The sequence below is a fragment of the Anolis sagrei genome, chromosome 1, assembly GCF_037176765.1.
Source record: "Anolis sagrei isolate rAnoSag1 chromosome 1, rAnoSag1.mat, whole genome shotgun sequence".
Lineage (NCBI taxonomy): Eukaryota > Metazoa > Chordata > Lepidosauria > Squamata > Dactyloidae > Anolis > Anolis sagrei.
In genome coordinates this window covers 191,223,212-191,248,141 of record NC_090021.1, presented here as the reverse complement: position 1 = coordinate 191,248,141, position 24,930 = coordinate 191,223,212, and the positions used below count along the sequence as shown (strand labels likewise).

General features: G+C 46.4%; 4 protein-coding genes across 4 annotated transcripts in view; all 4 read left to right on the top strand.

Moving 5' to 3' along the window:
- The first annotated feature begins 8,805 nt into the window (after positions 1 to 8,805).
- On the top strand, positions 8,806 to 13,825 carry HOXD12 (homeobox D12). The gene is made up of 2 exons (XM_060754986.2): positions 8,806 to 9,518; positions 10,159 to 13,825. Exons 1-2 carry the CDS (start codon positions 8,972 to 8,974, stop codon positions 10,398 to 10,400), a joined length of 789 nt encoding a protein of 262 aa, XP_060610969.2. The 5' UTR covers positions 8,806 to 8,971; the 3' UTR covers positions 10,401 to 13,825.
- A 2,777-nt stretch (positions 13,826 to 16,602) lies between these two features.
- Positions 16,603 to 24,930, top strand: part of HOXD3 (homeobox D3) — a 120,267-nt gene continuing 111,939 nt past the window's right edge. The window contains exon 1 of the mRNA XM_060779537.2: positions 16,603 to 16,662. The gene's annotated coding sequence lies outside the window, so the exon portion shown is untranslated. The remainder of the gene's footprint in view (positions 16,663 to 24,930) is intronic.
- The window catches only part of HOXD9 (homeobox D9), a 28,300-nt gene continuing 19,983 nt past the window's right edge, over positions 16,614 to 24,930 (top strand). Inside the window, exon 1 of the mRNA XM_060779549.2 lies at positions 16,614 to 16,662. The gene's annotated coding sequence lies outside the window, so the exon portion shown is untranslated. The remainder of the gene's footprint in view (positions 16,663 to 24,930) is intronic.
- On the top strand, positions 17,227 to 23,429 carry HOXD11 (homeobox D11). The gene is made up of 2 exons (XM_060779560.2): positions 17,227 to 21,478; positions 22,593 to 23,429. The coding sequence occupies exons 1-2, from the start codon at positions 20,779 to 20,781 to the stop codon at positions 22,826 to 22,828; spliced, it is 936 nt and encodes a 311-aa protein (XP_060635543.2). The 5' UTR covers positions 17,227 to 20,778; the 3' UTR covers positions 22,829 to 23,429.

The window sequence follows — 24,930 nt, the reverse complement described above, 5'->3', positions numbered from 1 at the left end:
TTCTGCAGTGAAAATCCACCCAAGGAGAAGGTTTATATTCCAACTCTGAGGGGGATGTGGCACTCCAACCAGTACATCACATTTGCTTTACTCTCCTGGATACCTTGCATGAATATTAATTTACTTAAGATTTTTCTCTGGAAATATGTAATGGATGGAAGCATTCCTGAAAAACTTGTTTCAAGGTTATGTTTTCTTTATGATGAATACAGAGGGCTCTTGTACTACATTAGAGAACTAACTTCTTCCTCTCAGTTAGTCTCAAGGTGCTACAAGATTCCTTTGCATACTGATGTTCCAGATTAGCATGGCTATGACTTGTCTCCAAAGAAATTAAAAGCATATGAGTGCTCAAGAAATAACAGTGTCAAGTTCATTTCAAAATGTTGGCACTTCAGCAACTGATATTTTGGTGTTTTTGGAGGAGAAAGCACCTTGAATACATTACAAGCATTCCTCATACCAATTACCCTCCTTCTCCCTTTATTGCTAAGTTAAGCAATTCTGCTGTGAAGCAGGATTTTGGCCTAGTCAGTGTCAAGGGACCAGCTCCCAAGTAAGTAAAGGCCCTTCCACACAGCCATATAACCCGGAATATCAAGGCAGGCAATCTCAGGGCCTTTCCACACAGCTCTATATCCTAGAATATCAAGGCAGGAAATCCCATATTATCTGAGTGTGGACTCAGGTAATACAATCCAAAGCAGATATTGTGGGACTTTCTACCTTGATATTCTGGGATATAGGTCTGTGTGGAAGGGCCCTCACAATATCTGATTTGAACTGGGTTATATGAGTCCCTGCTGCCATATATTTCAGTTCAAATCAGATAATGTGGGATTTTATTCAGCTGTGTACAAGGGGCCTAAGTGAGTGAAGGGCAGCCCTTTAAGGCTGTAGTTCTATGCGTAGTTACTGCAAAGAAACTTCCCAATCCACAAAGTGGATTTCGCTTCTGAGGAATATAGGAAAGCTAACAAATCCAGTGCCTTGAAAAAGGCAGTCAGTGTTCACTTTCGTTTATACACTCTGTGAACATTTGTTTTCTCATGTGAACAGAGAGGGAGGAGTTCAAGGCTCTTTAGCCAAGTCTGTTCTGGATCCCAGAAGGAGCCATTTATTAGCTAGATAATATATGAATGCAAGAGATCTCGATAATATATGAATACAAGTGTTCCTGCATGTCAATAGGCTGAGTTGGATGGCCCTTGCTGTTTCTTCTAATGCCAGCATTTTATGATTTTATGATGAACAAATCAGAAATATGTTTTATTATTTCTTACATTACATTTCTCTTTCCTCCGCATATCCTGAAGTCTCACTCCCACCTCACAGCATCCCAGTCTTGCCATATTATTGGTGTTGGGAGTGGGTGGGTTGTTAATTGTATCCTTGTCTGTTTTTGTGGTGAGGCATTGAATGTTTGCCACTATGTGTTTTAGTGTGTTGTAATCTGCCCTGAGTCCACTTGGGGAGATAGGGTGGAATATAACAAAAGATTATTATTATTATTATTATTATTATTATTATTATTATTTTCAAATATATTTCTAGTTTGTTGTTAATTTTCCTGTCTCTGTGTGTTTGAGTCCATGTATGTTTCCTTTACAGGCACAATACATGCTTACATGGGGTAGGTTGGAGGAAAGGCAGGATATAAATATAACAATTAATAAAATAAAATAATCTACAAAAATGTAAGTAGTGCAGGCATTTTTGTAGGAACCTCATATGGATTTACAGGGACACATATTCTTCTAGATAGTTTAATATTAATATGTTCAATGCCTCCATTTTCAAAGGTTGGCTATGTGTATAAAGTGGTCAGGCAGAGGAATCCTGCAGGCTAGGCCCCTTCCACACAGCTGAATAACATCCCACATTATCTGCTTTGAACTGGACTATATAGCAGTGTGGACTCAAATAACCCAGTTATTTGACACTATTGGATAATGCTTTTAACAAGGAGACTCAAATTGATACATGTTTTTATTGATATTGATTGTTTTATTTGATTTTATATTTAAATTAACTGTTTTAATTGTATTTTATGTCTTTAATGCTGACTGTAACCCCGCCCTGAGTCGCCTGCTGTATATAAATATAGCAAATAAATAAATAAATAAATAAATAAATAAATATTGTGGGATTTTCTGCCTTGATATTCTGGTTTATATGGCTTTGTGGAAGGGCTCCTAGTACTTTCAGCTCATTGGAGCCCCCCTGGTGCCATGGGTTAAACCAGGGGTCCTCAAACTTGTTAAATAGAGGGCCAGGTCACAGTCCCTCAAACTGTTGAAGGGCCGGATTATAATTGGAAAAAAACATGAATGAATTCCTATGCACACTGCAGATATCTTATTTATAGTGCAAAAAAACACTTAAAAACAATACAATAATTAAAATTAAGAACAATTTAACAAATGTAAACTTATTAGTATTTCAATGGGAAATGTGGGCTTGCTTTTGACTGATGAGATGGGATTGTTGTTGTGGTGGTGTGCTTTCAAGTAGTTTCAGACTTAAGTTGACCCTGAGTGAGGGCCAGGTAAATGACCTTGGAGGGCCGTATCTGGCCCCCGGGCCTTAGTTTGGGGACCCCTAGGTTAAACCCTTGTGCCGGCAGGACTGCTGATTGATAGTCAGCAGTTCTAATCCAGGAGAGCAGGTTGAGCTCCCTCTGTTAGCTCCAGCTCCCCACGCAGGGACATGAGAGAAGCCTCCGACAAGGATGGTAAAACATCAAAATATCCTGGCCTCCCCTGGGCAACAGAGGCCAATGCTCTCACACCAGAAGCGACTTGCAGTTTCTCAGATCGCTCCTGACATGAAAAAAAAATGGAGGGAAAGCGATATATAAATGTCAATGAAAACAGAATAAACTTTCAAGAATAAATATGATGGCAGTGGCAGAGTGTTCTCCTTGCAAAGGAGGGGATATGGCTAAACTGTCCGCACAGAAGCCTGTTTGGGCCTCAGACTCTCCCCCCGCCCCTCCTTGAGCCATTCGATTGAAACCCGGAACAAGGCAGAGCCCCGCAAGTTAATAAGAGAGGCTCAATTGGGAGACATCAGTCAACCCATAAAAATTAGAGGTAGTGGTGGTGAGCAATATCCTCTGGCGTTGCCTGTGTGGTCTGCAGGACGGTGTGGTGGGGCTGGGGGGAAGGGAGGGAGCTAATGCTTTAAAGATTGCGTTCAAAGCCAAGGAGGAGTTGGGGGTTGGTTCTGGTCTTCCTTGAAAGAAGAAAGCGGTGTGGAGTGGAAGGGCCGGAGGCATGGAGGCTGAGCATAGGCCTGAAAACCAGGACGCAAAATCAGGACGCTGTTGTAATCTCCAAGGTTTTGTTTTATTTTGTTTGCAATTGGACTGAGGAGGACGAGGAGGGCAGGCGGGGAAATGAGGCCTCCCAAGCTCTCCATATTAGGTCAGTGAGAACGGTTTGGTTTACCGGAGGAAGAAACTGTGGGCTTTTCCACACGGCCACATAACCCAGAATATCAAGGTAGAACACCCCACAATATCTGTTTTGAACTGGGTTATCTGAGTCCACACTGCCATATATTCCAGGGCCCTCCTACACAGCCATAAAACTCAGAATATCAAGGCACAAAATCCCACAATATCTGCTTTGAACTGGGTGATCTGAGTCCACACTGCCATATATTCTAGTTCAAAGCAAAGAATGTGGGATTTTTTTCCAGTTATGTGGAAGGAGCTTGAGGGCCCTTCCACACATCCCTATATCCCAGAATATCAAGGCAGAAAATCCCACTGAGTGTGGACTCAGATAACCCAGTTCAAAGTAGATATTGTGGGATTTTCTGCCTTGAGATTCTGGGATATAGGGCTGTGTGGAAGGGCCCTGGGAGATCTGATGCGTAATAGCAGAGTTATGGAAAGTTACTATTTGGACTCTATTGATATTGGTGGCTGGAGAAGGAGGAATTCTAGTAGTCGTAGTCCCCAAAAGTAACTTTTCTCATAAGGTTTGTTGGGAAGGGGGTGATGCTGGCAAGGAGAGACTTTGGGAGTTACTATCCAAACCCTCCCAATTGGGAAAACCGGGGCCCCATCTACACTGAACATATTTGATTTCGCTGTGCAGATGATTGTATTAAAAATTCTGGAATCAGTGTGAGGCCCAGATAGTGATGACGCAACCCACAGAGCAGTGATGCGCATTAAGGGTTTTCTTCCCCTCACTTTTGTGAGATCCTGCTGTTTGGCAGCCACAGTTGAACCTAGCTTCAAACTGCGTTTAATGGTCATTGTAGAAGGGGCCCAAGTTGCGGAATTTTACGGATTTCCTCGAAATAATGTTTTATCTCTGGTATAGGCTGGATTTCAGAGGACGGTAATAGCTAAACCTGGGCATGCCATACCTAAGAAACCCTTCTGATGTTCATGAGATCTTCTTAAATTGATAAGTGAGTTGGTGGCACCCAACCACATGAAAGCTCACATTGCTGTGAGCCCAACCGGGAAGGTCTAAATCAGGAGTCCTCAAACTAAGCCCCAGGGGCCGGATACGGCCCTCCAAGGTCATTTACCTAACCCTCACTCAGGGTCAACCTAAATCTGAAACGACTTGAAAGCACACACCAACAACATTTCCAGCCGAAATCAGGTGCACACTTCCCATTGAAATAGTAATAAGTTTATATTTGTTAAAATTGTTCTTCATTTTGATTATTGTATTGTTTTAAAGTGGTGGGGTTTTTTTGTACTACAAATAAGATATGTGCAGGGTGCATAGGAATTCATTCATATTTTTTTTCAAATTATAATCGGCCCTCCAACAGTTGGAGGGACTGTGACCTGGTCCTCTGTTTAAAAAGTTTGAGGATCCCTGGTCTAAAATATGCCCCCTTCCCCGCCCCTTTTGCGGGGGGGGGGGGGAAGCAATCGACGGGTCCCTCTCATACACAGACAATAAGCCCTAACGTGTATCAACCCCTCCTCAATTTTTTTTTGTCTGTTCTTCCATTATGAACGACGTTACCTCTTTCCATTTCAGACTTGGGTTTGACTCCTTATACGCCAGGCAGGCCCTTAGCCAGGATTTCGATTGGGGGGAGGGTGAGTTTGTTTGGGGGGGGGGGCTGAGTCTGGGTGAGGGTCTACCCTAGCAAACCTTTGGTATTGTTACCCCAATACTCCCATGCATATGGGATATATTGAGCATGGTGATCAGATCATGATATGAATAAACATAACAGTTTAAATAATGCACCAGTAAGGCCTTCTCACGAACCACCATGAGAATTGTGGGGCTTCACCCCCCCCCCCCACCTACATACCTGGCGCCAGGCAACAGATGAATGAAACCCAAAAGGTTTCTTTTTTAAGGTCGTATTGGAATTCTACAATATTAGGCTGGAACTCCACTGCCATATAAGGCAGCCTGAACTGCATTATATGGCCACTGTAGACTCATACAATGCAGTTTGAACTATTGGTCTGTTCTTTCTTGGTCTCTTAAAGACAACGGATTTCATTCCATTTATGCCATATTTAACCTGAAAGGTACATCTCTTGGATCAAAGGCTATTGGGAACACCTTGAGGTGCATCCACACAGCTGAATAAAACCCCACATTTTCTGCTTTGATCTGGAATATATGGCAGTATGAACTCACATAAGAAAATGTTCATAACCCAGTTCAAAGCAAAAGTTGTGGGGTTTTCTGCCTTGATATTCTGGGTTATGTGGAGGGGCCCTGAAAGATGTTGCAAAACCTTCCCACGGGAATATTTTCTTCTCAAAAATTCACGTATATTACGATATGGCCTGTACAAAGTGCCCATTATAAACAGCAGCTCGATACAAGCACCCATTTAAAGCTGGTTGGAGCTACGTCTTTACCAGGCTTAAGTCAATTTCCAGCGTGGAGTGTGGAGGGAAAAAAAGAGAGGTCCTGCCTTTGTCAAGAGACTCAGAAGAGAAAATCCCCCCTCCATGTTTTTATTGGTGTTTCCTGCAGAGGAAGATCAGCACTAAGCCCCTTCCCTTCTCCTCGCAGACCACACCGACTGTACCACTTCTTCCCAGAGAATAGGGGGAGAAAGGATGTCATGCAAACAAATACTATTAATTAGTCAGTCATCACTGAAGGCTTTCAGTAGCCATTTCTATTTCACCTCCTTTCCTTCCCCAACTATGATTTGCTTTCAAAACAGGCTTAGCCTTCAGAGAAATAGCAATACAACCCATACCGTTGGGAGAAGGAGCCGGCCATAAACATCCTAATGCATCCTGCATTTTGAGGGTTTTATTTGATCAGTGGGGTGTGGATTTTGTTTTAGTTTACTCCATGGCCAACATGGCTGCCCCGAAATTGGCATCCCAGATAATAAAATATATTTGTCTGGCTGTCATAGTTTGAAACTTGCACAAAATATATTTTTCCTATTTGTTGACTCGCATAATACGAAGTCAGTGGAACTGCTCTAATGGGATCAAGCCAAGACTATTCAGGGTAATGGCTCCAATGCTTAGATGCAGTTAGGTCGGAGTAAACCCCATTGAAAGCAACGGAGTTTGCTCTGGGTAGATATGGGAAGGAGTACACAACATGCTTTGTTACCTGTAGTTTAGCCAAATTGATTTGTCTGCCTGTTTGTTCGTTTGAGAAGGGAGAGAGATGCCGAAGAAAATAAATTCCGAATTTATTTTATATAATATACCTTTCAATGATAAAATAAATTAAAGCATAAATAAGCTGTGGCTGTGGCGTTCCCCCTCGCATTCATGCAAGCGTTTTCTTTGCCGTTCAATATAAGAATCCCTAGAAACTGTGCATTTAAAACAAAGAGTTAGACATTTAAAACATTGTATCGTGAAAAATGAGGCTCAATAATAAGACTGTGAATGAGGATTTTAATGGGAAGAGTAGACTACTTGGCAGAGATGTTTTCAGCCGGGAAAAGTCCCCAAGGTCTTGCCATCCCATATTTATTTCATCAGCACCATAGGATTCAATGAGATTTATTTCCAAGTAAATTGATTCGGGATTCCAGGCAAGTATGAAGCAGTTTGCCTGGGTTTGTAATGGTCGAGAGTTTCCATTCGCCTTGTTTCTAAATGCGTAAGAAAATAAGAAAATGTTCGACTAAATATGTTCAGAACAAGGATGTTTTCCCCACATGCGTTCAGGTATGATATGTATCACAGACTTGTGCGAGCATGTCATATGCAATACATTGCAAAATATATGAAATATATTATCGGTTAAAATAATTCTTAGTACCTAGTCTCAGTCTAACCCATAAGGATTAAGAACACCCCCCTCTCTTGCTCCCCCCCTCTATATATGTATATTACAGTCGACGACCAGCACCAAAAGAAGACAAGATGTTTTATATGACAGTGTACATACAGCTTAACTCTGGGAAGAAATCCGAATTCAAAGGGAAGCGGAGGAGGCAGAAAAACGAGCCTGGAGCTCGATAGGAAGGGGAGGTGGAGGTTCAAGTCATGGAACAAGGGGAGGGTCCCCCTTATATTGCATATAATTCTGGCCATCTTTATCTAGGAAAAAGTCTTCAATGTTCCTGTCTTCTTGTTACATGCCTTCACGTCGTTTCTGACTCATGGCGATCCTAAAGCAAACCTATCTCAGTTTTTTTTTCTTGACAGGATTTGTCCCTTGCCTTCTTCTGAGACTGAGAGACTGAGGTTTCAATGTCCGAGCAGAGAGTTGAACCGAATTAAATCCTGGTCATAGTCCAACTCTGAAACCAGGACACCTTTCTGGTTCTTCCTACCATCTCCATATCCTTGTTTTAAACATTCACACAGATAACTTGTTCTTGCAGCTCAAATATCATACACAATGTGTGTATCTATAACTATAGATATATAGATATAGGTATATAGATATATCTGCAGAGACTCACACAGACATACCAACATCCTGCTTTCTCTTTCCTTGTGTGCACATTTTCTCTATGCACACACACATACATCACACATGCATCTCTGCACACACATAAATATACATCTTGGTTTCCGCTTTATTGCCAAATGCAATAATATATTCACTCACTCACTCACTCTTTCAAAAACCTTGCATACACACATGTGGTATGTGTGCATGTAACTACATACAAAAATAACCTTAGTTTTTGTTTTGTTACCAAATACAGCAATATATTCTCTCTCTTTCTCTGGAAAACCCTCTATTACACACATGTTGTGTGGGCATCTACGCACCTTGGTTTCTGCTTCCTTATTAAATGCAGTAATGTACAGTATTTACCCTCTCAGTATTTCCACCCAAACAAATATTGAATTTGTATTTATATATATTTGTGTGTATATATATTTGTGTGTATATATTATATTATATTATATTATATTATATTATATTATATTATATTATATTATATTATATTATATTATATTATACACCTATAGGAACGATCTACACTCCACACAGAGAACTAAACAAAGACTGAATTTACAGTGGCATATAATGCAGATTGAATCGTATCATATAGGCAGTTCAAACTGTTTTATATGCCAGTGTACATCCAGCTTAACTCTGGGAAGAAATCTGAATTCAAACGAGAAAAGCGGAAGAGGCAGAAAAAGCGAGCCAATCTTCCTGGAGCCCAATAGGAAGGGAAGGTGGAGGTTCAAGTCCTGGAACAAGGGAAGGGAGGGTCCCCCTTATACTTTGCCATTGGGGCAGCCCCCTCCTCCTCTCCTCCCCCCCCCCCCCCCCGGTTGCCCTCGTTGTCCCGTGACTGGAAAGACCCCTTCTCTCTCCCTCCCTCCCTCTCAGCTCCCCCCTCCTCCTCTCCTTTCCTCCTCTATGCCTTGAGTCTCTCTTTTTCTCGCCCCATTTTGAGGACTTCTCTTGCTCCGAAATGCCGGCCGCCCAAAGGCGCTTCTGGGCCGCCTTGGGCCTCCTCGTCCTCCTCCGGCCCTCTTGGGATCCGGCTTGCCGTCTTTAAGCCCCGGATGGAGCGGAGTGGAGTGCTGCCCCGCGGCGCGTGGCTGGAGATGTGCGAGCGGAGCCTGTGCCGCCCGGGCTGCGTGGGCTCCCTGCTGAACCTGCCCGCGGCCCCCGCCCCCGAGGCCTTCTATTTCCCGGGGCTGAGGGCCAACGGGGGCCACCCCGCGCAACTGCCCTTCCCGCGGAGCTCCCTGGCGTGGACCTGCGGCGGATCAAGCCCCACGGCAGGCGGTGGAGGGGGAGTCGGGGGCCAGGCTTTGGGCAGCTCCTCGCCCCAGTCTCTTACGCCTTACCTGCCCCGCCACGGGACCCACAAGTACTACGCGGAGGAGGAGGAAGAACAGGAGGAGGAGGAAGCTTGGATTGGGCAGGACCTGATGGCGAAGAGGCTGCCTTCTCCGGCTAAAATGCCCAAAGAAGAAGCAAGGAGGAGATGGCCCGTCGCCGCCGCTGGCCTTTTGGACACGGAGCCCGGCGCCTCGGAGCTTCGCCGCGCCGCCCTCAACTTGAACCTGACCCTGCCCGGCCTCCGCGCCTCCCTGCCGCCCCAGGGTAGGACAGCCGCCATCTTTCCCGGGGCCCCGGCATCTTCCAGGGAGGAGGAAACGCCCCCACCCCGGCTTCCTTCCATGAAGGCTCTTTCCCTCTCCCTTCGGCCCCGTCTACACTGACCATTCAATGCCCTCTTAAACAATGTGGTTTCAAACTCTGGAAATCCTGGAACCTCCTTGAGGCCCGGATGCGCATTGAGGGTTTTCTTTCCTGCAGTTTTCATGGAGTTGTTACCTGGCCGCCACATTTTGAAGTGAATTCAATAGTTTGTGTAGATGGGGGTCTCTCACTAGGGGCTTTCCTCGCTGAAGAAAATGCAGCCGTCTAACAAAGTGCCCCCAGTTGTAGGGTGTTGTGTGATTTCCGGGCTGTATGACCGTGTTTTTGCAGTATTTTCCCTTGAAGACGCCAGCCACAAATGCAGAAGAAACGTCAGGAGAAAGTGCTGCTAGAACATAACTATACAGCCCAGAAGTCTTATAACATCCCTGTGATTTCAGCACGAAAGCACCTCTTCTGGCCTCTTTGCTCATCCTCCATTCCTTGGACCCAGAGCAAGCCAGGCGAGAAGGGCTGTGTTCCGACTTCTCTCTCCCCCTCTCGCCTGCTGACCCACCCACGCGTGTCTTGTCTGTTGCAGGTTCGCCTTGGTGCCCAGCCCCAGGGAGGTCTTCCAGGAAGAAGCGAAAGCCTTACACCAAGCAGCAGATCGCCGAGCTGGAGAGCGAGTTCCTCCTCCACGAGTTTATTAACCGCCAGAAGAGGAAAGAGCTGTCCAACAGGCTGAGCCTGAGCGACCAGCAAGTCAAGATCTGGTTCCAGAACCGGCGCATGAAGAAGAAGCGCGTGGCCCGGCGCGAGCAGGCCTTGGAGCTCTACTGAGGGGCGCGAGGCCAGGGCGCAGGCGCGCACCCGAGGGAAGGAGGGAGAGAGGGAGGGAAGCAGGGAGGGAGGGGCCGCCCCTGGGCTCGTCCGGCCCCTTAATCGTGAACTTGCCTCTGGACGAGGCTCCTTGCAGCTAACTAAAAAGATGCCTTGCCTTTGTGGCACATCCTGGAGCAGTTGTTGCAATGCTTGCTTCTCCCCTTTCTGTCTCTCTTCCTGGTCGACTACTTGGACTAGGAATAACTCAAACGTATGAAACACTATTTTTAAAAAAAATCACAAATAAAAACTATCTTGCGTATGAGCCAAAGAGAAAGAGAAAGAGGAAACAGAAATGGGCCCGCTTGGCAGTGAAGCCCAGAATATCTCCAAAACTACTCTTGGAGAATATCTCTCTTTTTCTTTCTCTCTGACTGGATCTACATTGTAAAGTAGTGCAATGTATTTTGTGTGTATTCCGGTCTGTATGGCCATGTTCTAGAAGCATTCCCTCCTGACGTTTCGCCTGCATCTATGGCAGGCATCTTCAGAGGCTGTGAGGTCTCTGAGAGGTTGTGAGACCTCTGAGGTTGTGAGACGTCTGAGGATGCCTGCCATAGATGCAGGCGAAACGTCAGGAGGGAATGCTTCTAGAATATGGCCATACAGCCCGGAAAACTCACAGCAACCCAGTGATTCCAGCCATGAAAGCCTTCGACAATACGTAGTGCAGTGTAGTTTGAACTGCAGCATAGGTAAAGGTGAAGGCAAAGGTTTTCCCCTGACACGAAGTCTAGTCTGGGGTGTGGTGCTCATCTCCATTTCTAAGCCGAAGAGCCCGGAGTTGTCCGTAGACACCTCCATGGTCATGTGGCGGGCATGACTGCATGGAGCACCTGGAGTGGTACCTATTGATCTACTCACATTTGCATGTTTTCGAACTGCTAGGTTGGCAGAAGCTGGGGCTGACAGCAGAAGCTCACCCCGCTCCCCTGATTCGAACCTGCGACCTTTCGGTCAACAAGCTCGGCAGCACAGCGCTTTAACCCACTGTGCCACGGGAGCTCCGAACTGTACCATAGGTCCATATAATGCAGTTTGAAAGGCAGTATATGGCCAATGTAGATCTATATAATGCAGCCTGAACTGCAGCGAACTGCGTTATATGGCTCTACGCTTGACTCTGCTCCTTTAATTGCTTAAAGGTCGTTGAAGCTTCTCCTCTGCTGAAAGTGCTATATTTTGTTGCTGCTTTGCTTTTAATGCCTGTTCCTTTTTAAAAAACCCAACACACCGACCCATATAATGTAGTTCAAACTGCATTGCATTATATGGCAATGTAGATCCAACCTCCCTTCTCATTGTGTGAGACAGAAAAACGCTTAACGTGCTGAGCTGCCTTCACTGTAACAAAGGCTCGTCGAGGAGTGGTTTCACTTCCTCCATTATGGATTTGTTTTGGATTTGATTCCAATGCAGAAATCTCCCTGGGAGAATCACCTTCAAAAGCCCGATCGAGGGAGTGGGGGGAAGATGGGGGGGCTTTCTGCTTGTCTCCAAGGCCCCTTCCAAACAGCTGGATACAATTCCACATTATCTGCTTTGAACTGGAATATGTGGTAGTGTGGACTCAGATAACCCAGTTCAAAGCAGATATTGTGGGATTTTCTGCCTTGATATTCTGGATGATGTGGCTGTGTGAAAGGGTCCCAAGACGTAGAGGTTGTGTGGGTTTTGGGATGTAAATATGTGTCCTTTTGGAAACCGCCTATTCTTTTGACTCTGGAAGGGCAATTTGTTCCAAAGCGTGGAGCAAACGTTGTGGGTGAATTGTTGTAGGATTTTTCGGGCTATATGACCATGTTCTAGAGGCATTTTCTCCTAACGTTTCGCCTGCATCTATGGCAAGCATCCTCAGAGGTAGTGAGGGCTATTGGAACTAGGAAAAAAGATTGCCCCAGGCACTGCCAGATCATCAAATGCTAATCAAGGTGGTCAGTTGAAACATTAACACCTAGCTCCAACAGACAAGGGTTTTTTGTCCCACCCTGGTCATTCCACAGATATGTAAACCCGTTTTCCTAGTTCCAATAGCCCTCACTACCTCTGAGGATGCTTGCCACAGATGCAGGCGAAACGTCAGGAGAAAATGCCTCTAGAACATGACCATATAGCCCGAAAAAACCTACAACAACCCAGTGATTCCGGCCATGAAAGCCTTAGACAATACGTTGTGGGTGGAATCAGTCCACATCCAGGTCTACTGTTTCTCCGGGCCCTTCCACATATCCCTATAACCCAAAATATCAAGGCAAGAAAAATCCCACAATATCTGCTCTGAACTGGGTTATCTGAGTCCACACTGCCCTTATATTCCAGTTCAAAGCAGATAATGTGGGCTTTTATTCAGCTGTGTGGAAGGGGGCTCTGTCTCTCTATTTGCACACACATTCAGGAAAGCCTTCTCTTGGAGGCTCAGAAGAAAGCAGCGACGCCACTGCTCCCGGATTTCAAGGAGATTTGTTTTAGCCCAGGAATCCACACTAGGGTCCTCTTCGCCTCGTGGAATCACTTCTGGGGCCTTTCTTTGTCCTCCAAGGCCCCACACCATACTAGATACTGTTACATGGCAAGGGAAGGAAGGAAATTCTGATGGAGTGTGTTGTGGTGGGCCAGTAAATAAACTTTCATCCCTCTTCCCCACGCCCTGCTTTGTCAAAAGGGAAGGAAAACAGACTTGGGTTTTCCCTCAGACCAAGTGGAAGTGGGTCTTGTTTTTTGATCCCTGCGAGGAGGAAGCACCAAACGATACTTTCTCCCCCTCCCTCCCTCCTTCTGTCTGTCTGTCTGTCTCTTTCTCTCTCCTCCCTTGGATCCACCCCATTCCCCCCTCACCCTCCTGCCAAGGCCATTCTGCCATTTGTCCAAGTTGCCCTTGGCTCTCGCTCCTTCCTTCCCTCCCTCCTTTGACTCCCCTTCTAGCCTTCCTTTCGTGTTTGGCTTGACTTTGGCCTTGCCCAAAGCTTACGCGAGAAATGAAAGGCCGACCGGACAGGAAAGGACCCACGAAGCGAGACAACCGGATCCCTGGGTCCTGCAGCTCTTTCCTCCCTCCCGTGTTTTCCCCACGCGACCGGTTTCTGCTCCATTTTTTCAAGCATCTATTTGGGAATCGAGATTACGAACAGAAGTCTGGTTTGGTTGCTGGCTATTATGCTGGAAAGGGGAATGAATACTTGCGATGGAAAACTTTCTTATGTAAAGACATTAAAGAGGGGTAATTTAATTTAATCTCTTCCACTTCCCATCCAATCCCGGATTTCGAAAAAGTTGAAATTATGACATATATAATTAATTATACATGACATGTTAAAATTACACAGAAATCGTCCACACGATTCTGGGAGTGAATAAATTAAAAATAAAATCCTATCAAGTGTTAATGGGGAGACTCGTTTAATTTTCATCCTTGACATTTTCTCTAAAGGTATTTCTCAAACCAAGCGTTGTGTGGAAGAGACATTATGTAAATGCTAACAGTGACATTATGCCTCGACACAACGCTTTGTTTTGAGAAATATCTTTAGAGAAATGTAAAGCTTTCTTATTACTTAATACAATTAATACATATGAGTAATAATTCGAGGCGAGCTATGGACGTTCTTCTTTCAAGGACGGTTTGCCAAGTTCATATTATGCATTCGCCTTTTTTGGTCTCAAAAATAAGTATTCACGATTACTTTTATTCATATCGCAGGTATTTGAATCTGGATTTTTTAATGAAGAGGAAAGAGCCTTAATTTCCCTACTTTTTGCTGATTTTTTAAAAAATTATATATTTTATGATGCTTCAAAACGGAAAAAATGTAGTTCTGGAAAGCGATTGCTATAATTCAGCCAAAATTAAGACGAAATAATCTGTAAATTAACCCATTTAATATTACTAAGTTAACTGAAATTTCGACTTCCAGGTTTCACTCTAAAATAATGGGGAAAAGCTGTGGAAGGTTTGAAAATATCAAAAATTTAGATTGGATTTGTTAAAACCAATAACGTCGAGAAAATCTGCTTTTTTATATTCACATTTTCTCCCTAACAGCTTACATTTGTGTTGCCTAATCTTTCGTGGCCGAAATCACTGCGTTGTTGTGAGTTTTCCCGGCTGTATGGCCATGTTCCAGAAACATTCTCTCCTGATGTTTCGCACACATCTATGGCAGGCATCCTCAGTTTCCAACAGACCTCACAACCTCTAAGGATGCCTGCCATATATGTGGGTGAAACGTCAGGAGAGAATGCTTCTGGAACATGTCCATACAGCTCGGAAAACTCACAGCAACCCATTTTACATTTTCCAATAGTATTTCTGGCTAAAAATGAACAACAAAAGTAGGCGGGTCTTTTTCCGCCTACTTTTAACTCTGGAAATTAAATGACTTCTTGCAAACCTTGACTTTTTTAGATTTGCAACAAGATCTCCTAACAGATGATAAAAAATAATAAGGCACTATTTGTCGAATTCGAAGTGAAGTGATATTAAAAATGTGGCAGAGAAAACAAAAACAAAGCATATATCCGTTATGTACCGAGGGGTAGTTATTGTATTCACGTATTTTTATTATTATTTAAATCAGCGTAATACATAGGTCTTGGTTGACCATGCTTTATGTGTTCAAAAAAACTTCTGATTCATTCTGAGATGTAGAAACACGCCATGTAAACAAAGGCAGGTAAGCAGCTCCACAACTATGTATTTCCTTCTCTAGGCGAAGCTACATCCTCTGCTTTGCAATGGATGATGTGGGTGCAGACACCAAAAATCATCGGGGTGTAGATGGTTAGGGGTAATTTTGGCGAAAGTCAACTGAATCGATAATATAGGGAAGATTCGACTCACTATTGGGTTGCTGTGACTTTTCCAGGCTGTATGGCTGTATGGCCATGTTCCAGAAGCATTCTCTCCTGACGTTTCGCCCACATCTATGGCAGGCATTCTCAGAGCTTGTGAGGTCTGTTGGAAACTAGGCAAGAGGGGTGACTCACTATTATTTCCTCTCAAACAATCCTGGTTGATTTGCAGTTAGGAACAAAAGCGTTTGGGCTCAGTATAGACACACAAATATTTACTCATGCATACAAGCCTATTCGATTTTTGGAATCTAAGGGCACATTTTTGGAAAATATTTGTACCTGTTTTACCGTTGCAAACTTATTTATTTTCCAAGTAAGCACTGCTCTAGGCTTGTTTATCCCAGATAATCTTTCATTGTAATCTTATGAGGGACATCCGTAAAGAATGGCAGCCTTGGTTGCCTCTGAATTTAGAAAAAAGTCACATTTTTCCACATTTCCCCCCAATCCACGACTAAAATGCTCCAGAAATGGTTCACCATCGCTTTCCGACGTCTAAAAGAGTGAAATAAACTCGGGTGCGTACTGTTGCTGGTGTAGATGAGGGATATTTGGATGCTTTTGTGTCTGGGTTGGTGATGTGTTGGGTGGTTGGGTAAGGGGGTGATGTAGCCCCCCCCCCAGCTTTCTTTCTCTCTGGGTGGCTCTCACACACAATGGTGCGCATCCCCAGCACGGCTATCTACGCAGGATAGTCCAGCTCCATCCTTGACACGCATGTGTACCTACACCTCCTCCTCCGAGTCAGACCCGCATCTCACTGGCGTCCGGGAGCGGTCCTTGGCTCTGATAGGCTGAGCTCCGGCCGCTTCAACAAATGCCTGGGAGTTTGATAAGGCGAGAGGAACGTCCCCCGGATTCTTCCAAATGGGCTCTGGGCGCTTTTGTGTTTCCTAAAAGAGCATAAATAATTAAAGTTTGGCAGAAGGGGGGGGGGGCGGGGGAGCGAGGGAGCGAGCGAGTGGGGGGAGGCTTCCTTGCAGCACCGTAGTGGCAATAAATGAAATGACTCAGAATCGCTTCTTCCAGTCAGTTTTTACGAGAGCTGCCAGACAGTGTCTGTTCACGTTCTCCAGATAACTAGGGGCGCCATAACAAAGTTAAGGTCAAGTTAGTGCCTTATCTTGGGTGGCACAAAATTGCGGCACTGTCTCCAGCCGGACCAGACACATCTGCTTCCTCCTCCTCCTCTTCTTCTTCCTTTCCCCTCTTCCTCGCTCTGGTCTTCTTCTCCCTACCCAACCCCACGGGCGACGAGATGCCAGGCGCCCTCGTTTTCCACGGAAGCTTTAATTTGGGAGAGAGATGTCTCCAGGAACAAAACATCGGCTGGTTCCACGAGGCTGCAGACCTTCCAAGACGACACACGGTAAAGTCCCCCGGATTGGAGGGGAGTGGGTTTGGGAAGGAGAGGGCTTGGCTTTGCAAATGGTCGACGTTTCGAAGTTTGAAAGAGGAGGTGGTCGGTTGAACTGCTTCAGGTTTCAGGCTGTGGAGGGGTTGAGAGATTGACCCCACCCAGGTTCGCTCGTTTCGCCCTTGTTGGTCGGCGAAACCCTCCCAGTTCTGCTTTGTTTAATTCGGATGGTGCTTGTTAAGATATCGTGATGGTTGGAGTGTCCTTGAACTTGGAATGGTGGAATCTGGTTGAGTCTTGCTAAGGCGTCCTTGAAACCCATGGAAAGGGTCGTGGTTAGCTTGTTGTTAGGTTTTTTTCAGAGATGTGGTTGTATTTGGGGTTGAGATGGGGAAGATTTGCATTGGGGTTGTCTATGGCAGTCTCCTCGTGGGCTTGGAGTGGGCGAGAGAGAGAGAGAGACCATCCAGGCGAAGGAGGTCTTCTCTTGTTCCATTGCTAAAGGAGGCGCAGGAGCCATCTTTGCTGCGCAGTCAACGTTTGGGGGAGGGAGGGGGAGGGGGGGAGGGAGGGAGGGGGAGTCCATCCATTGCAGCAAAAACCAGAGCGCAGAAACCAACGATGCGCATTCAAACGAAAGGGGGTGACACTCTACATCTCCTAAAGTGTTGTGTGAGGTCTGGTGCCTCTCACAGTGGTGCATTTGTTTCCTGGAGAGGTGAACACTGGCGCCATACTAGCAAGGAAGCCCACCAGTATAATGTGAGCCGTTGGTAGACCTTTTGGTCGGAGGTGTGAATTATTGGGTTACTGAGTTTTCCGTGCTGTATGGCCATGTTCCAGAAGCATTCTTTCCTGACGTTTCGCCTGCATCTATGGTAGGCATCCTCAGTTGAGAATGTTTCTAAAACATGGCCATTCAGCCCGGAAAACTCACAGCAACCCAGTGTTTCGACAACACGGTGTGAATTATATCAGGGGCCATATTCGTTCTCTCTCCTTTATTTAAACCTCCCTCTATTTTCGAAATAGAAAAGAAGCAATTAGGATTTTGAGATTGGTTTGGCTAGGACATTATTTTTATATCGACTACTGGACATTATTTCTGCTGCCTGTTTAGAATTGGGCGCCAAAGAGGTATTAACGCCTCAGCCAGTGGCTGCAAATGGTAACCAGGATGCATTTCCTCCCTCCCTCTTCTCACTAAAATGCCTACACTGCTGTTGGAATATATCTTGATTTATCCCAGCCAGTAAACAAGCCCCGATTTCTGCCTATTCCTGTGCTGCTGTTCATCACATAACATAATACAGTCTTCGCCTCTCGTTCTCCTTCCTGTTCCTCTGTGTGTTGGTATTACACAGATAAATAACATGCACAATTGCGCCAGCCTTTTGCAGGCTGGAAAGACTCTTAACCAAATCCAGTAAGATTTTCAATACACTCTAAGCCCCCTTCCACACAGCCGAATACAATCCCACATTATCCACTTTGAAGTGGAATATATGGCAGTGTGGACTCGGATAATGCAGTTGAAAGCAGATATTGTGGGATTTTCTGCCTTGATGTATTGTCGAAGGCTTTCATGGCCGGAATCACTGGGTTGTTGTAGGTTTTTCAAGGCTATATGGCCATGTTCTAGAGGCATTTTCTCCTGACGTTTTGCCTGCATCTATGGCAGGCATCCTCAGAGGTAGTGAGGTGATTTTCTGCCATGATATTCTGGGATAAAGAGCTGTGTGGAAGGGCCCTCAGATAACCCAATTCAGAGCAAATATTGTGGGATTTTCTGCCTTGATATTCTGGGTTCTAGGGCTGTGTGGAAGGGTCCTCAGATAACACAGTTAAAAGCAGATATTGTGGGGTTTTCTGCCTTGATATTCCGAGTTATATAGCTGTGTGGAAGGGCCCTTTGTGTCAGAACCGGACAGGGTTGTTTTAATCCGCAGCCGGAAAGGCTTGTCGTCAAGGGCGTTTCAAGGTTGAACCGCGAAGGTTTCTGCTTTCTTTCTTTTTCTTTTTCCTCTTTTCGTAAAGTCATATATAGAGCCTTGAAAGCACATATTTTCTCTCTCCTTTGTCCTACTTTTCTCATCTCTACTCCAGGATTAATTGTTAATAAATTCAAGTAAATAGAGATTCTCTCTCACTAGGAGCATTCAGGATGATAAGAATTTGATTTATTTCTCATACAGCCTCCTGGAAAGGACTCAAAGGAGGAAATTTGTACATTTGCGGGTTGTTGTTGGGTTTGTGGCCGCTTGTGTCTCTTCTTCGGCCGAGGGTCTTGTTGTTTAAACTTGACATTGCACTATGAGCAAGAGAAGAAAGAGAGGGTCGGCCTTGCAGAGATGTTTGGATAGTGTTGCCTGTTGCCAGAAGGATTTTCTCTTTCTCTGATGGGATGCAGCGGGATGTGCATTTCTCTGTGTGTTATTTAATTTTTCTGCCTTATTACATTCTCTTGGGAAGCCTAACAGCCAAATAAGGGAGGGGGTGATTTGAAGAAGCCATTGCAAATGCGCTAGCGAGAAACATGGACTGTGTGACTTTCTGTTTGGAAAATGTCCCTTCTCCTTCCCCCCTCCCCAAAAATATCATGATCTCCCCCTCCTTTATCTCCTTTATCTCCCTTTATCTCCCTTTATCTCCTTCAAATGACATTGATCGTTGCCTGAGCTGAAAACCGTGGCATTTAGCTATTGATTGGGTCTTCTGCTTCCAGAAACGAATGGCTTTGCTTGGGATTCATACGCCCCACCCAAAGATGTCTGATGTAACCTCGTCTTTTGAGCGCCCCAAGGCTCCCACTTGCTGAAACGGGGAAGACATCCCCAGACACGGGGGAGCCAGCCCTCTTTCCACCCCTTCCCTCTTTCTCCTTCTCTGTTTTTTCCACACAGTGAAACCAGAGTAATGTTTGGGCTTCTAGGAAAGGAAGGGAGGGGAAGCAGCAAGGCCACTGCGCCGGGTGGAGAGTTTTTGGTCTGGGAAAGTAGATGTTGCAAATCAACCAAGGAGGACCTAGACCTGAGGGGAGTTAAGGGGCCAGGAAATGGGGGAGAAGCCTTTTTTTTTTTGCCCCAGGAACAGCTTGTAGCTTTCAACTCTTCTTCCCATACTGGAGATTGAGGAGTGTGGAGCAACAATCCAGTCAATGTGATGCGTACTGTGAAGGAAATATGCCTCAATTCTGAGGAATATGAAGAGGAATAATATGTCACCTTCCTGGTTGCATTCCCAATCATGGCTGGTTTTGGAAACAAGTGAGGAGAGGACATGCAGGCATACAGAGGAGGGCGAACTATTCCTTCCTACTTACATGGGGACTGTGCCCTTTCCTTTTTCTTTCTGCCTCTCTGTCTTTCTCTGCTTCTGGAGGGTGGCCTGGGTGTCATTGAATGTGTCCTGCAGGCAGACTGGGTTTGTTGCTGTGTGGAAGGGAGCACCTGGGCGACAAAGATGGGACGCCCAGGTGATCTGCTGATCTCCTGCCCTACCTCTAGCTCCCCATCTCCCCAGGGCTGGTGAAGGGAGGGGGGAGAGAGAGGAGGGGCTGGAGAAAGGAAGGGTGGAGGGAAGAGCTGGGAATGGTCCTATTTGTCCAAACGAATGTGTGCCTTGGGGCTGGCTGGTTGGGTGGGCGGTGGAGTGAGTGAGTGGGTGACTTGGGAAGGGTTTTTGGTGGAGGAGAGTGGGCAGCAAGGCAAAGCAAGGCAGGCAAGGAGGACGAGAAGGCGGAGAGGCTCAAGGAGGAGAGGAGGGGGGGGGGTCTGATATAGATATAAGGACATTTCTCCCTGGGCTCCGTCACGTGACACAATTACCCCTCGAATCAATCAAGATGAATTGCACGTCAGCAGCTCACGGTGGGATTTCCCCCCCTTCCTGCCTCTCCTGGAGCTCCTTTAGCTTCTCCTCCTTTAGCTTCTCCTCCACTTCCTCCTCCTTCTTCGGGGCTGCTCCGGCTGCCGCCCACTCTCTCTCCGGGGGCAGATAGATGGGGCTCCTTGGCCAGCTCCCGGGCGCCGCTGGGCTCTGTGGCTGCTGCTGCTGCTGCTGCGGTCGCTGCTGCTCCTTGCTGGTGGAGGAGGAAGAGGGGGAGGAAGAGGAGGAGGAGGAGAAGACATGAGCGACTTTGACGACTGCGGCAGCCACGGGGCCTCCAGCATGTACCTCCCCACCGCCTACTACGTCTCCCCCTCGGATTTCCCCAGCAAGCCCCCATTCCTGCCCCAGTCGCCCTCCTGCCAAATGGCCTTCCCTTACGCCTCCAACCTGCCGCCCCACGTGCAACCAGTGCGCGAGGTGGCGGGGTTCAGGGACTACACGGGAGGAAACGCGGGAGACGGCGGCGGCGGGGCGCGGGGCGGCAAGTGGCCCTACCGAGGGGGCGCCGTCACTTCCAACTACGGCTCCTCCGGCGGCAGCTACTACGAGGAGGTGATGCAGGGCAGGGGGGACTTCCTGTCTCCGGCGGCGGCGGCTGCGGGCCCCGGGCGGAGGGTGGAGGTCCTCTTCAAGGCGGACCCCGTCTGCGGGGGCGCCCACCGGGGGCCCCACTTCTACCACGCCGCCAACTTCTACAGCGCCGTGGGCAGGAACGGCATCCTCCCGCAAGGCTTCGACCAGTTCTACGAGGCCAGCCAAGGGGTCACGGCGTACCCGGAGACCCCGGAAGGAGGCGAGAGGAAGGGCGACCCCAAGGCCTCGGGCGGCTCTCCGGCTCCCAGCCAGGAGAAGAAGGGGGCAGCCAGCCCCGGAGGAGGAGGAGGCGGCGGCGAGGAGGTGACCTCGGGGGAGGCCGAGAAGAAGACCTCTGGATCAGGTGAGAAAGAGGAGGAGGAGGAGGAAAGGCCTTGGGAACCCGGGCTGCTTTTGCTTTCTTAAAAGCCAACACTGAGGAGGAGGAGGAGGAAGAGGAAAGGGCACAGGCTCGGCCTGATGCTTTGGCCTGTCTTTGGCTTTTCCCTTTCTCCTTTTTTTTTAAATTGAAGGAGGAGGGAAGGGGGAGGGCGCACCAGGCCACCCCACTTTGTCAAGCCCCGGTCCTTTCTCCCTCACTCTCTTCCCTCTTCCAATTTTTACGTGCCATTTTATAAGCACCCACAGGGCTTTTATATATCCTATAAGGTTTCCTCGGCCGCTATAAAGCGTGTTTACGATAGGAAACCCGTTGCGATGGGCTTCGAGGTAGGCTGGGAGGAGGGTGGGGATTTGGGACGGATTTGGGGGGTTTGTAGAGCAATAAAGTGATGATGGTGGTATCGGTGGTGAGGATGATAAGGAAAACGGCAATCATTTTATCAATTCAGTAATTTATTACAAATTGGTGATTTGCTTTTCCCAATATCCTATTTGGTTTGGAAAGAGAAGGAGAGTTTTCCTTCCGGAGGCATTTAATTGCAAAATAGGAGTCCCCAAAGGAGCAGAGGCGTGTTGTCGGAGTGAAGTTTTGAACTACTCAGGGCCCTTCCTCACAGCCCTATATCTCAGAATATCAAGGCAAAAAATCCCACATTATCTGAGTGTGGACTTAGATCACCCAGTTCAGATATTGTGGGATTTTCTGCCTTGATATTCTGAGACATAGGGCTGTGTGGAAGGGCCCTAAGTCAAGACACTTTCCTCTGAACAGTATAAAGCTGTGTCTTCCCCTTTCCATTCTTCTTCTTCATTATTATTATTATTATTATTATTATTATTATTGTTCTCTTCCCAATCCACTTTGCCAAAGTTTTCTCCAGAGAGGCCCAAACTCCACAGCTGTTCTGAGGGAGTGAGGGAAAAGGCTGTTTTCGCCCTGCAGGAGGGCGGCTTGACAGAGCTGGACTCAAGTCCACGTTCTTGTGCATGGTGGTCGCTTTTGGGAAAGGGTCTGAATGGGGCCACTGGCTTCACTTTCGTTCTTCTCTTCTTTCCACCCCACCCCAAATGTCCAGCCCCTCCTCAGCGGTCCCGGAAGAAGAGGTGCCCTTACACCAAGTACCAGATCAGAGAACTGGAACGGGAGTTCTTCTTCAACGTCTACATCAACAAAGAGAAAAGACTCCAGTTGTCTCGGATGCTGAACCTCACGGATCGACAGGTTAAAATATGGTTCCAAAACCGAAGGATGAAAGAAAAGAAACTCAACAGGGATCGACTGCAATACTTCACGGGGAACCCCTTGTTTTGAGGGGGACCCACGGGGATGGGATGGATGGGGGAAAGGAAGGAATGGGCGCCCCCTTCCTTCTCGGCCTGCCTGCCCCACCGGGCACCAGGAGGTTTACAGGACACTCGACCCGAGGACAGAGCCCGTGGCTTTCGTGGGCAACGACTCTGGGCTCTTCCCAACAACCTTTGCCTGCCACCCAGGACATCTCGGGGGTGTGGTGGAGAAGCAGGATCCCCCACAAGGGGAAACGGGGTAAATCCAACACTCCCTTCTAATGTTGTCGTGTGTTGTTGTTGTTATTCTTATTCTATTGATATTATTTTGTTTTTTAAACTGAACAATCATTCGTGGTTTGGATTCCTTTCCCTCCATCAGGGTTGGGATAAAAGCCGGTCCCAAGTGTATGGAAGGACATCAGGGGACCCCACTTTCCTCTCGGTTGGCTTTGAGATGGGGATATTCCTCTTTCCCCTTTGTTTTTTTTAAGTGGAAAAAGGGCAATATACCCTGGATATATATCTATACACTGGTAAAGATATACATCTGTGGTTAGTGTGGTCATTGTTTTAAAAAGCATGGGACGCTGTCTTGTTCACGTGAATAAATGGATGGTAGTACAGTTGGAAGCCTGGTCTTTCGTGTGTGCCATCGCTCAAGGACTTCCTTGGTCTTGCTCCTGCCTGTATCCAAGGGGAATGAAGGGGTTCAGAGGGAAAAGCTTGGTCCTCCTCCCACCCCATCCTTTCCCCCCAAACCTTTCCCAAAACAAACCCATCTACCCCTGTTCCTTAATTCGCAAAATCCGTATAGAGAGGTCAACCACGCTGCAGTTGTAACCAGGTGGCGCATTGAAGGCAGATGCAACATGGCCGCCTGGAGACCACCAATATTGAGGATAGGAAGGGGTAGGGTATTCCTCCTTTAGAAAGGAAGAGCAGAGCCCTTTAAAAACAAGACAACTTTAGGTTCGGGTTGCTGTGTGTTTTCCGGGCTGTATGGCCATGTGATATTATATATTAATAATATAAGAAGAATAAGACAACCCTTTAGATTCCCTTGTCAACTCAAAACTGAAGTTTGAGTGTAGGGCTCGGGTTGCTGTGAGTTTTCCGGGCTGTATGGCCATGTAATATTATATATTAATAATAAAATAAGAATTACACAACCCTTTAGGTTCCCTTGTCAACCCAGGGCTGAAGCCTGAGTGTAGGGCTCGGGTTGCTGTGAGTTTTCCGGGCTGTATGGCCATGTAATATTGTATATTAATAATATAATAAGAATAAGACAACTTTTTAGGTCCCCTTGTCAACCCAAAACTGAAGCTTGAGTGAAAGGACCCTTCCACATAGCTGAATAAAATCTGCTTTGAACTGGAATATATGGCAGTGTGGACTCAGATTACCAAGTTCAAAGCGGATATTGTGGCATTTTCTGCCTTGAGATTCTGGGGGCCCTTCCACACAGCCCTATATCCCAAAATATCAAGGCAGAAAATCCCACAATATCTGCTTTGAACTGGATTATCTGAATCCACACTCAGATAATGTGAGATTTTCTGCCTTGATATTCTGGGATATAGGGCCGTTTGGAAGGGCCCATGGTCCATCACATTCAATGAAGGAAGTGTTTGACCCCAGTAAACGCAAAGGGCTCATAAAAGTAATATTCTGAATCGACCCAAGTAGTAAGTGTGTTTTAAATAAATAAATAAACAAATAAATCCCAGACTAGTTTAATCTAGTTTTAAAATCCCAGTCTAATATGATTGAGAAACAACTGAGTGCTTCTACTTTTTGCAGTGACACCATTTCTGCCTCCCAAACTAACTTAGGCCACATGGGCGGAACTACAGTACTGGGAGCCAACGTTTTACAAGGCATCTCTCTACCTATACATATGATATAAATAAGCAAGCCAATGAAAGCAGGACTAATTACACATTAAGGTTACTATTTCCCCCCACCAGCACCCACCCCAGAAGAATTGGGAAGGGATCCTTCTCTCCCACTTTAGATGCTGCTCGCTGTTTACAAAACCTTGAACTGTCTAGACGACACCATAAAAGCTCAGGGTCTGAACAGCTTAATTGGGTTATATTGTACACCTTCTGGTGGGCCGAA